The following is a 13,692-nucleotide window of genomic DNA, read 5'->3' as shown; positions in this document are numbered from 1 at the left end:
ATTCAATACTTGTTTTTAAATTGCCAGTATCCCTCCAGTCGTTTCAGTAGCACTAACAATTACATTGCTAAAACTGGCCTTTTAAATGTTCAATTCTCTCACAGGGTTGCATCATTATTCTTTGCCCCCATCTTCCTGGGGGATAAATGTTTGGAGACAAATCATGTTGCACATTTTTCTCATGTGGATGTTGTCATACTGCACACCACCTGTTCTGGGAAGGTGAAGTACGTAACTAACCCCCAAAACTGTTTGTGTGAGTACAGGAAAGGTGTAACAGGGTCCCAGCTCACAAAGCGCATCCACTTACCCAGATTATGGCATTTTTGTGCCAAAGAAGGAGATAAAACTCGGGGTCCATGTCATTCTCCTGCTCGGAGACCACTTGGATTCACAGGGAAAATATTTGTTGAATATTTTTGACAAGGGGGACTCGTTGCTGAAGCTTTTCATCGCGGACCCACAAACATCATCAATTCACCCCAACCTCCAAAAACATTCCTGAGTGTGGGTGGGTTGAGATCTGGATGGCGTGGAACCAACCGGAGGGGATCGCACCTTGTTTCCTGCCAAAGGCCACACTTGGAAATCTTTTAGGAGAATTGCACCCATTATCTTAAATTGGTTATCAGTGTTACTATTGGTGCATTCAGGATGTCTCAACAAGTGCTACCCGGTCGCAGAATCACATCTAACCATCAATGTTTGGTTTCGGTTTTTGCAAGCGAGGGATGGTTGAATACGGTCTGCACTGTGTATATTATGTACAACCAAAGGAACATGCAGTTTGATTCAATCAGCCAATTGCTGGGATAGTGCTGCCTGCATACCTGGCACCGCAATGGCACTAAAATTTTTACATGACGTTGCTCAATTGTGTGGTAGGTAGAGTGAGTGTTTGGACTGACAGCAGCAGCATCCTGTTCATGGAAAATGCTATTTGCATAGCCAACCAAGAAACCTCCTGGCACTGGGATTTAACATTAAGATGATACGGACAGCACGGTAGCATAGTGGTTAGCACCATGGCTTCACAGCGCCAGGGCCACAGGTTCGATTCCCGGCTTGGGTCACTGACTGTGCGGAGTCTGCACGTTCTCCCCGTGTCTGCGTGGGTTTCCTCCGGGTGCTCCGGTTTTCTCCCACAAGTCCCGAAAGACTTGCTATTAGGTAAAATTGGACATTCTGAATTCTCGCTCCATGTACCCGGACAGGCGCTGGAATGTGGCGACTAGGGATTTTTCACAGTAACTTCATTGCAGTGTTAATGAAAGCTTACTTGTAGCAACAAAGATTACCATTATTATTATATTATAAGAGGAAACTGAGTAGCTGAAAAATAGGAAAAATTGAGGTCATCAAATTGCCGTTTTCAAGACTTTGAAATGATTGGTTCAGAATTGATGGATGTAACCACCAAGGTACCTGTTAGAATTGAAGATTTGGAAATCCCTGCCGCTCCCACAAAAGTAGGATGCGCTTTTTGGACCTTTTCTCGCTCTAATCTTCATCCTTGCTGGGTTGGCCTGGTGGGGAAACTCATTTCCAATCAAACTACCTGGTGATGGCACCATCAGAACAAGACATGCCTATGTTAAAAAGAACCCTGCTGGTTTTGGGACGTTACCTTGGCTGCCTGATCAGGAGAGTTGGTGGAAATTGGATCCTGCCAGATATTGGAACCAGGATAAGTAATTAATCTGGGTGGCTTAAATTGCCCACCTCACTGATTTCAGACATGTAGGTTTAAAATAATTCTTTATTGCTTTTTGCCTTGATACTGAAGCTTAAGTGTTTCATTGTCTTTGATTGTATTTATATTTCCCATAGGGTGATGCAAAGCATGGAACTCCAGGAGACAATGGCCTACGGGGTCTTCCAGGACGTTCGGCCATTCCAGGACCCCCTGGGCCCCCAGGTCTGGGTTATCCTGGTCCAAAAGGCCAAACCGGCCGTGTGGGAGATATAGGCTTTTCAGGAGAGCAAGGTTCTAAAGGCCAAAAAGGCCTAAAAGGTAATGGAATCTGAAAATATCCAACTTAGAATTTAAAAAACATTTAAAATTATTATATTATATGTGTCATACAAAGATTGTTTTTAACACAAAGTTAATGTAGCATAGGGTTATAATGCAGTGCAATATTGTAGCATATAATTGTAATTTGAATGAAATGCAGTGCCGGTTTATGAAACTGCAGGGCCACGGACCGCACTTTCGAGGAGCTAAATTGATTCCAGAAGCCCCTCAAAATGATGAGTGGGTCCTGATTCCGGGATTCCTGCCCCTATTCCCGGCACTGGCAATATTCACCAGTGTGGAAAAATGTATGGGTAGTGAGCCCACACCCTGCATTCCGAATCTGGTTGGTTCCATTGAAGAGGTAGGCATCTCATACCGCATCACAATTGTCGTGGAGGCCAACTTCTGAAACGCTCAGGCTCACAGTCTCTCAGAGGAGTTATGAGCTATCATCTTGATTCAGGAACATTTTGAAAGGCATTTTTAAAAGGTCTTAGCAATGCTTTTGCCATTCTCTTTCTATGCTTCCTACATCCCCTTCATTCCCACTCAGCCAGTATGCACTATGCACTTCTTACCTATATTAAGTGTATTTAAAATACCTGACTTCTACAGAACCTAATAACATAGAACATAGAACATTACAGCGCAGTACAGGCCCTTCGGCTCTGGATGCTGCGCCGACCTGTGAAACTATTCTAAAGCTCATCCACACTATTCCCTTATCGTCCATATGCCTATCCAATGACCATTTGAATGCGTTTAGTGTTGGTGAGTCCACTACTGTTGCAGCCAGGGTATTCCACGCCCTCTGAGTAAAGAACCTACCTCTGACATCTGTCCTATATCTATCTCCCCTCAATTTAAAGCTATGTCCCCTCATGTTAGACATCACCATCCGAGGAAAAAGGCTCTCACTGTCCACCCTATCTAATCCTCTGATCATCTTGTATGCCTCAATTAAGTCACCTCTTAACCTTCTTCTCTCTAACGAAAACAGCCTCAAGTCCCTCAGCCTTTCCTCATAAGATCTTCCATCCATACCAGGCAACATCCTGGTAAATCTCCTCTGCACCCTTTCCAATGCTTCCACATCCTTCCTATAATGCGGTGACCAGAACTGCACGCAATCCTCCAAATGCGGCCGCACCAGAGTTATGTACAACTGCAACATGACCTCATGGCTCCGAAACTCAATTCCTCTACCAGTAAAAGCTAACACACTTAGCTTAAGAACCCTCTCAACCTGGGTGGCAACTTTCAGGGATCTATGTACATGGACACCGAGATCTCTCTGCTCATCCACACTACCAAGAATCTTACCATTAGCCCAGTACTCTGTCTTCCTGTTGTTCCTTCCAAAATGAATCACCTCACACTTTTCTGCATTAAACTCCATTTGCCACCTGCCAGCCCAGCTCTGCAGCTTATCTATGTCCCTCTGTAACTTGTAACATCCTTCTGCACTGTCCACACCTCCACCAATTTTAGTGTCAGCTGCAAATTTACTCACCCATCCTTCTACACCCTCCTCCAGGTCATTTATAAAAATACAAAAAGCAGTGGCCCCAAAACAGATCCTTGTGGTACGCCACTAGTAACTGGACACCAGTTTGAACATTTCCCATCAACCACCACCCTTTGTCTTCTTACAGCTAGCCAATAAGCCATTAATAAAGTCTTGAAATTCTCATAAAAAAACACCCATTCATAAATTCATTCATACATTCATATGTGCTCTGCCTGAAGGGAAGTCCTTGGCTCATTGTGTGCTGGTGCTTCACCCTGAGTCATTTTTTAAAGCATTTTTTCTGTCAGTGGTGGTTTGGCACTCTGAAATATTCATAATGAGGACAGCTGTAAGAATTCTTTCAGTGCAACTGGATGTCCTTATTATGTATGTTTAGCTGAGAGCACAGGCTCATAAAAGGATTATTTCAGCATTGGGGTTCTGTTTTGACAATTGGAGAGAACTGTTGACTGCTTTATTGACATCTTTATGTGGTTGTACTGAGTTCTTTCTGTGATCTCTGTAGTCATTGTCTCAATGTTTATGTGCACATGATTAAGTGGTGTAAAGTGTTTGAAGTCTCTGTATTGCTACTTTAATGGTTCATCTCATTTTCATTTCATTTTTTCATTTCATCTTATTGGCATTTGATAGGGAGTAGGACACAGCAAACTTTTTCAGAGGTTTGTGAATGGGTGTTCTGAGCAGTTCCACACATGCCTTTTACGATAAGGCTCCTTAGTTCTGTACATAATGTAGACCGTACACTGGGTGAATGGGCATTGAAGGGGCATCAGTTGGCATGGAGGGTATGAAGGACTGCCTAAACTCTGCTTCCTGGGTTGTGTTCCAATGTCATCCCACACCAGCAACATTATTCCCCCCCCCCCGCCCAAACGAAGATCGTGATATCTGGGAGCATTTCTACCAAGGTGAGGCCAGCAAATTAGGCAACATCCGGTCTGACACTATCTGCTTTGGTGTAGTAGGAATCTGGGCCAATGTATTTAAAAGCTGAATTTCTCTGTGTCAGCTTAGATGGATCAAAATAGTAAATACTGTGGGCTGAATTCACCTACCCCGCCCACCACAAGAACGCCAAGGGTGAGACGCCAACAATGGAAAACTCCATTGACCTCGGAGGGGATTCTCCGGTCGCCAGACAAACACGGCTGGAGACTCCCACCATATATTCTTATAGTAAATACTTCATGATTACGATTTTGAACTTGTGTGCTAACTCATGTTTTCTAAAACATCAGGCGCGATCCAATGGCCATGCTGCGCCTGAAAAGTAGCTCTTGTGATCTATTGGGCTTGCATCGTTTCATAAGATCCAACGTGATCTCACGTGATGTTTCTATGTAAATCCTGCCCATTGTGGGTGGGATCACTTTTTGGCAAATTTTCATATTAGAGCGAGACAGCTGGTCTCACTCTAATGTGCAGATTCCTGAAATCCCTTAGACTTTGGGATTCATGCCCCTTGTCTTGGACACCTCGGGTCAGCGCTGTTCAGCACTGGTCCCCACGTACTGGGACCAGACGGAACCAGGGAATGGGAGGCCCCCAGCTGCATGCCTTTTGCGCAGCGTGGTGCCCTGGCACTGCTGGTGCCACCTGGGAACCTTGGTGATGCCATGCTGGTATTGTATGCATGCACACCATTGGGCTGGGGGTGCCCTGTGTGGGTGTTGGGTGGATGTGGGCTGGGGGGACCCTCCTATCGTGCGTTCACGCGGGGGTCGCTTCAGGGGTCTCAGAGATTGGACGTCATCTCAAAATGGCATCCTGATGTTATAGAAGTTACAGCGCAGAAGGAGGCCATTTGGCCCATTGAGTCTGCACTGGCCCTTGGGAAGAACACCCTCCCCAAGCCTACACCTCCACCCCATCCCAGTAACTCCACCTCGCCTTTTGGACACTAAGAGGCAATTTAGCATGGCAAATCCAACTAACCTGCACATCTTTGGACTGTGGGAGGAAACCGGAGCAGCGGAGGAAACCCACGCACACACGGGGAGAACGTGCAAACTCCACACAGACAGTCACCACGGCCGGAATTGAACCCGGGACCCTGGAGCTGTGAGGCAGCAGTGCTAACCACTATGCCACCGTGCCGCCCTCTCAGCAGAACTCCTCACGGCACAAAATGGGGCTATGTGCAGCCTCAGCCGGGTGTTCCCCACTGAGGCCCTGCTTTACAACGTGAGCGCTGGGAAATGTGTTGTTCCTTGTGTCTTAATAAAGCTCGTAGTCTCAATGGTGGTGAAGATGCTTTATTGTGAATTTGTTCTCTCTTCAGAGCTTAACTTACGGCTACCTCAAATGCTGCCTGCCTGTGTCTGTGTCCTGCTACCAGTTCAGCCTTCCGTGAAGTGTCGTCACTTTCTGTCCCTGCGTATATATAGCTCTCCCGTGCTCCCTCTAGTGCTTGCTCAGTTGTATTGCATCTACTCAGATCTACGATCACCACAGGAAACACATGGCTAAATGTGCTCGCAATGGGACTTTGTTCCCAATTAGTTGAATCGAACGCATCATCTGGAATTCAAGCTGGTGTATTAGGCCCTATCCGAAATAAGTTTGCCAACCAAACCACCTAAATCAGGGTCGGGTAGAAATATATTTTTCTCAAATTGAATATGTTTGATCCTATTGGCCCTGATGTCAGATTCTCGAGACCCACCGCAGAGCCAACTGTTTTTGACTCATTGCTTTTCCTGTCCCTTCCATCTTCAGTCAAAAGTGACAAGTAAATGATCACACTTGGCTTCCTGAGATTTTCACCATCACAAATCTCTATGCCAAATTCAGTCCTCTCCACTGGGCATTGAATGCTGAAACCCTCTGGATGTAGTGAAAACTATTGGTCCTAACTGTAATCCAGTTCTTTGATGAAGATTTTTCAATATCCTACCTTCATTAGCAAAGTGATGGAAAGAGCTATCTATATGTATGTCACTAATATGCACCACTGCTCACCAATAAGTTGGCTGCCTATCCTAAGTTTAGGTTCCACCAGAGATATTGGGTGAGATTCTCCCAACGGGAGTCTAAGTGCCGACGCCGGAGTAAAAACCGGAGTGTTTTACTCCGGCGTCAGCGCCCGTTCCCAGACCCCTATTCTCCGCCCTCCATGGGGCTAGCAGGGGCGTCGCACAATTTATGGGGACGGGGCCTCGGTGTGGCGTCAGAGACCCGGCGCCTTGGGTCCCGCGCATGCGCAGTTGGGCCGGCGCCAACTAGCGCATGCGTGGTAACATCACAGAACGCTCTGGCCCCTCACCAACATGGCGCTGGGGTTCTGGGGCCGGCCGCGGAAGGAAGTAGGCCCGGGGGGGAGAGGCCAGCCCGCCGATCGGTGAGCCCCGATCGCGGGCCAGATCCTATCGGAGCCCTCCCCCGCAGGAATGGAGCTCCCCCCCCCCGCCACAGGCCGCCCCCCCAAGTCTTCCTGACGAGTACCCGCAGGCAGTGACCAGGTGTGGATGGTGCGGGCGGGACTCGGCTGTTTACGCGCGGCCCCTCAGCCCATCCGGGCCGGAGCATTGCTGCTCGCCATTTGCGCCGATTCTCTGAGCGGCCTGGCACGATTTGTGCGCCGCTGGTTTCAGGGGGGTGGGAGAATCGCGTGCGGGTGTCGGGGCGGCGTGGCGCGACTTGCACGGCGCCCCAGCGATCCTCCCACCCGGCGTGCAGGGGAGAATACCGCCCATTAATTCTAGAATTCACTACAACCTTGAAACAGACATACATGGGCAGAAGCTGAATATCAGAGGGGAGGTGTGAGCAACTTCACTGGTATCAAAGTAAGCAGTCATCTGAATATGACACCGAGGAGCCTAACAAAGCTGGGGTAAATGCGAGTCAGAGGGAAAATCATCCAGTGGCTGAACTCAAAGTTGAACTTCAGAAAGATAGGTGTGGTCATTGGAGGCCAATTATCCTTGCCAAGGACATCACTGCTGGAGTTTCTCAGTATAACATCCTGAGTTCAACCATTTTCAGCTGCTTCATCAATGAATTTCCATTCATCACATCAGGTTGTTTCCTGATGATTCTCCATGTCGGGAACCATTACTAAATCTCCTGCTATTACCAGTTTGGTGTTTACCATTGGCCAGAAGACTAACTGGACAAACCATGACACAAAAGGGTCAGATTACTCGGCAATGAGTGGCTCATCTTCTGACTCCTCAATGGCTCACTATCATCTACACTCTTCAGTCAGATATGTGCTCGAATGAACACTTGTCACTTGTCAATAAGGAGGCTCCAGATTCTTCACACCATCTAGGCTAGAGCATGATGGGCCGAGTGCCCTCCTTTTGTAACGTAACTTTCTTTGCCCCTGGAGTTGACATCCATCCATGCTACCCTGTAGGAACAGAATGTACTAACCACAGAATGCATTTCAGCTAATCACCAAACATACTTCCAGAGAATTTCCCACCCCTGCCACTCCTTCACCAAGAAGTCCTGCACCACCCTGAAGTGAACATAAATCGCCATTCCTTCATTGACGAGGCAACACCGTCTTGACAACCTATTATCATCGTGGGATCACCACATATTAGAACCAGGCATGGATGTGACGGATGAATGCCAAAGTGACAGCATCAGTGCTGCACAGCAAGGCAGAACCCCGCTGAGTATGATGTGAAGGAACCCTCAACGAATTTGGTCTGTGTGGTGAATCACAGTAGCGTAATTCACACTGTATTACTATGTCTCTAAGTTCGGCACACGAGCAGTTGCGCTGCTCTGCCACTAGGGGGAGATGCACTGGGTGTGTACGGGAGTTTGTACTGGGCTCCAACCTTGGCTCCACCCAGGGATAGGATGGAAGTGAGGGCTTAAGTGGGTCGATGCAGACTCGATGGGCCGAATGGCCTCCTTCTGCACTGTATGTTCTATGTTCTATGTTCTTGTGTGTCGAGTTCTCAACCCTTAACTACAAAATCCTGATTAAGCATAATCCGAATTCAATATGTTTATCAGTTTCTGGTGCATTGTAGTATTTGAAGTTATATTTGCAAGCTGAGAATAATTAATGCAGCAGTGTGATTATATATTAAATTAATTATTCATAAACATCTTTCTTCTCTCGCAGGTGACACTTCCTGTCCAAGACGCCCAGGCCCATCAGGCCCTAAAGGATTGCCAGGGCCACCAGGTGCTTAGATTTAAATTAAGTCCAATGGCAGTATTGTATTTCAGAACAAGTGGTTGTGAGGCCCATAAGCAAAATGTAACAAATATGTTAATTTGAGCCGAGGCAGATCTAGCAAAATGAACGGAAATGTAGTTGAACTGAGCAAAAGTATTCAGTTAAAGTTTTGACATTTAATCCATGGTTAGGTTATTGTCTTGTCCTCTCCTGCTTTTATCACCATATTAGGGGGGGGGGGGGAGATCTTCGGTCCTGTTGATGGCAAACCCCCACTGCCGGTGGAGCCAACCAATGGGAGAGCCTATTGATAGCAGCAGGACCAGAAGATCCTGCCACTGACCAATGGCGGGCTACTTCCCACAGCTAACAATACTGGGGGGGGGGGGGGGAAATACCCTCCTCCCCCACCTTATCTCCGACAAAAGGAATCAATAGACTGGATTTTCATGGATTCGGGGAGACTCCATGAGGGGCAAAAATAGCAGTCGGGATCTGATCCCAGGATTCCAGACCTATTCCTGGGTTTCCAATTCTCAGCAGTGCTGTTAAAGCGTGAGAGCCGGGTTCAGGCTGTGAGTCTGCACTCCCAATCTGACAGCTCCGTTGTGGGGACAAACATGTCCTAATACACTGCAATTTTCGTACAGTCGGGCCATCTTTTCAAAGAGTCCTCATTCACAGCACCTCAGAGGTGTCATGAACCATAGCCTGGATGAGAGAACCCTTTGAAATGGAAGTTCAAAAGATCTTACCCAAGTCCCCCATCACAAGCCAAGAATGCATAATGAGGCTTGGCTGAGAACCCACATATTCATTAGAGTGCTGGAAAAGCTGCCTCCCCAGCGAAATGTTGTTTGATTGACAGTTCTTGCTCTGTGATTTCTTCTGCCAATTTCGCAATGTTTATTTATGCAAGATAAAGAAGTTTCAACTGTTTATAGTTTCTGCTATTGATACTTTAAAGGTTTGAATGATTGGGCTGCAGTGAAAACAATTTTAAGACTCATTTGTTTTAAGCCTTTTGAATACATCCTGCCGTCACTGTAGGGTTCATTGATTCTAAACAGAGTGTATAGTGGGCGGGTTTGCATGGAAGTGCCATAACTTGTGATGGAGGGAAGGGGGGTCATGACAGTAGGTGCAGGGCTTATCTTTGCATGGAGGGTATGTGGTGCCATTGTGAAGTGAGTGGAGGATATGAAGTGGCCTGGTTGGTGCACAGGGAGTGTGTGGGACTATGGCCTTTCTGTTTTTATAATAACAGGGGCAAAGTCCCAAAACACCGAGGTGGGCCTTTTAAACTCCGCTTTTTTCAACCAGTAGCCTATCTGGCTGCCGGCGAACACCCTCCAGGGGCAGGGCTCCTGTAACCACCTTCCTTTGCCATTCCACCCTCCACTGCCATGGAGCGAAAATCCCACCTCGGCAGCCACATTCCCGGGATATTTTGCAACTCCCACCACCCACCTCGAGGATGAAAATCCAGCCGAATCTAACAGTTATCGATCCAACAGTTCTGATATTGCTGCCGTTTGGGTTGGCATTGCCGACCAGTCACAATTCACCCATTCTCTTTCCCTTCCACAGGATCAAAAGGTTCTCCAGGGATTTATGGCAGACCAGGGAAAATTGGCTTCGACGGGCCGAAAGGCCTGAAAGGTGAACCGGGCCTGATGACATATCCTGGAGAGTCAGGTGCGAAGAGAAAATCTCAAACTAGATCATTTGGTTCTGGGTGTACCATGAATCTGATTGCTTCTGAGCTGCAACTCACAATATAGTTACCGTGTGTAAATGGGAGATGTTGGCCAGTTTTGCCACTGAATTGGCTTTGCTCAGTTTCAAAGGACTAAACAATTCGTATCAGTAAATAAAGGCAGCCATTTATAACTGTGTTGTGGATTTCTATGTTCTAGCTGTTTTGGCAATAGCTCCCCTTAATCTCAGTTTTTAAACACGCTGCTTGATATAATTTTGAACAATTTAGGCCGAGAATGTCCAAGTTTTGACTCTTTAAGATTGAGCTGAATTAATTTGTCTAAAACAGACTGGGAATGGAATTGGTGTTAGTTTTCTGCAGCTCTCTTTCTTACCCTTTTGCACAATTTCGCTCTTTTTCACATTCACCATCTGTCTCAATCTTTCTTCCTACTTCTTTCTTTATCAATATTTATTGTGGCCACTGCCACAATAGAACATTCCTTCTGTGCTCCAATTCTGATATCACAGCCCTCTTACTTAATGCTCCAACTTCCCTGCTCCAAATATGCCATCCTACACGCAGCTGCTCCACACTGCATTCTTACTTTGTAAATCCAAGACTTACCACAGTCTCCTACATTTTTCCCAAGAGCAGAAAATGTGGAATTACTTACATTCCTCGGTTTTTCTTCCTTCACAATTTTCCACTCCCAAATCTAGCATTATTTAAACATCGCTTCTTCAAGTATCTTCTCTACTCTCCTGTTCTTTTCAAACTTAAAGGTGTCAGTCCAAAGGATGTTGGTTCTTCAGTTTGATTTGTCTATTAAAAGTATAATAATAATCATCTTTATTGTCACAAGTAGGCTTGCATTAACACTGCAATGAAGTTACGGTGAAAAGCCCTGAGTTGCCACATTCGGGTACACAGTAGGAGAATTCAGAATATCAAATTCACCCAACAGCACATCTTTTGGGACATGTGGGAGGAAACTAGAGCACCCGGAGGAAACCCACACAGACACAGGGAGAACGTGCAGACTTCACACAGACAGTGACCCAAGCCGGGAATCGAACCTGGGATCCTGTTTTTTAAATACAGGAGGGGGATTCCAGAGCTGGCAGAGGGCGGGTATTAGACAACTGAGGGACTTGTTTATAGAGGGGAGGTTTGCGAGCTTGGGAGAGCTGGAGGAGAAATTTGGGCTCCCCCCGGGGAACACGTTCAGGTACCTCCAAGTGAAGGCATTTGCCAGACGACAGGTAGAGGGGTTCCCCGCGCTTCCCGACAGGGGGGCGAGTGATAGGGTGCTATCAGGGGTCTGGGTCGGGGAGGGGAAGATCTCGGACATCTATAAGATTATGCAGGAGGTGGAGGAGGTACCAGTAGTGGAGCTGAAAGATAAGTGGGAGTTAGAGCTGGGGGAACAGATAGAGGACGGGACATGGGCAGACGCCCTGGAGAGGGTCAACTCGTCGTCGTCATGTGCGAGACTAAGTCTCATTCAATTTAAGGTACTGCATAGAGCCCACATGACGGGGACAAGGATGAGTCGGTTTTTCGGGGGGGAAGACAGGTGTATTAGATGTTCGGGAAGCCCTGCGAATCATGCACATATGTTTTGGGCATGTCCGGCACTGGAGGAGTTCTGGAAGGGGGTGGCAGGGACGGTGTCGAGAGTGGTGGGGTCCAGGGTCAAGCCAGGATGGGGACTTGCGATCTTCGGGGTTGGGGTGGAGCCGGGGGTACAGGAGGCGAGGGAGGCTGGAATATTAGCCTTTGCGTCCTTGGTGGCTCGGAGGAGGATCTTGATTCAGTGGAGGGACGAAAGGCCTCCAAGTGTTAACACCTGGTTAAACGACATGGCAAACTTCATCCAATTGGAAAGGATCAAATTCGCCCTGAGAGGGTCGGTGCAGGGGTTTCTCAGGCGATGGCAACCCTTCCTGGACCTCTTAGATCAGAGATAGAAACTGAGGTCGTGACAGCAGCAACCCGGGAGGGGAGGGGAGGGTGGGAGGGAGGGGGGGGAGGGGGGGGGGGGGGGGGGACAACAACGAAGGAAGTACGGTAGCGGTGGTGGCACGGGCAAGGCCTGCCCGAGGACACTGCCAGAAATGATAAGTTGGTCTGACTGTCGGCTCGCCGGCGGGGGGGGGGGGGGGGGGGACGCGCGAGTAGGGGGTGGGGGGGACTTTTTGTTAAGTAGGGGGGTTTGACTCTGTTTTGATATAATTTAAATTTAAATGTAGGGGGGGTTAAAATGTTTGTATTTTGAAAAATTTCTTCAATAAAAATTATTTTTAAAAAAACAGTGCTACCCACTGTGCTACTGTGTCGCCCACTTATACCTAAGTGGCGATAAAGGGGAAAAATAACAATCACCGATTTACTATTTAAATAGCCCTTTTGCACATGTGAAGCATCTGGGAAAGAACTTTCCAGCAGAGGAGAAATTAGAGGAGGAAAAAGTGTTAGGAATACAAAGATATGAACCGAGACAGGAATGCTTGTTGTCACATTAAACATTCAATTGCTGTATTATGTAAGAAAGAATTTAAGATTTGCATTTATGTGGCAGAACGTCCCAAAGAGCTTCACAGCCGATTGATGTGCAGTCACTGTTGTAATGTACTTCCCTGTCAGCTGTTTTAACAAAGGCCTTAACCCATTTCAATAGAGGGTAATTGCTCTCTTGAAATAGTAGAGGAATGCATTAGTTAACCTAGAATGTGCCATGGCTATCGTTATGTCAATTCTGAAAAGTGAGTGCTGCTGATTATTTTTTAAAATCATATATGTGCACAAAAGCACAGTCATTTTTTTGGAAACCTAGTAGGAGGGTGATAAGTAATAGGGGCAGGAGTAAGCCATCCGGCCCATTGAGCATGCTACACCATTCAATAAGATGATGGCTGATGTGATTGTGGTGTCATTTGAGGACTCAGCCAATAGATTCAGAGAATCTATGTGGGAAGAAACCGGAGCACGCGGAGGAAACCCATGCAGACATGGGGAGAATGTGCAGACTCCGCACAGACAGTAACCCAAGCCGGGAATCGAGCCTGGGACACTGCCACCGTGATGCAACAGTGCTAACCACTGTGCCACCGTGCTACCCTATGAAACATGTTTGAGCTACTCCAGATCCACATCTCCAGAGCTACTGGAGATGCTTGCGACAATGACATCTGAGAGGGTGGCAGGACTATCCAGCAAAGACAGCGATGGGAATGAGGGAAGCATCAGACAATAATACAGTATGGTCTGCTGGATTTCTGCTT

At 47.1% G+C, this 13,692-nt stretch overlaps 1 protein-coding gene across 2 annotated transcripts in view; it reads left to right on the top strand.

Moving 5' to 3' along the window:
- The window catches only part of LOC119975939 (collagen alpha-4(IV) chain-like), a 244,340-nt gene that overhangs the window by 135,433 nt on the left and 95,215 nt on the right, over positions 1-13,692 (top strand). For both annotated transcript variants that reach the window (XR_005462836.1, XM_038815903.1), the window contains exons 25-27: positions 1,831-2,014; positions 8,647-8,709; positions 10,294-10,401. Coding sequence is in view for 1 of the 2 variants with exons in the window: in XM_038815903.1 (XP_038671831.1) it covers positions 1,831-2,014; positions 8,647-8,709; positions 10,294-10,401 (355 nt within the window). In the remaining variant the exon portion in view is untranslated. The remainder of the gene's footprint in view (positions 1-1,830; positions 2,015-8,646; positions 8,710-10,293; positions 10,402-13,692) is intronic.

The sequence above is a fragment of the Scyliorhinus canicula genome, chromosome 13 (genome assembly GCF_902713615.1).
Source record: "Scyliorhinus canicula chromosome 13, sScyCan1.1, whole genome shotgun sequence".
Lineage (NCBI taxonomy): Eukaryota > Metazoa > Chordata > Chondrichthyes > Carcharhiniformes > Scyliorhinidae > Scyliorhinus > Scyliorhinus canicula.
This window is presented reverse-complemented; position numbering and strand designations above follow the sequence as displayed.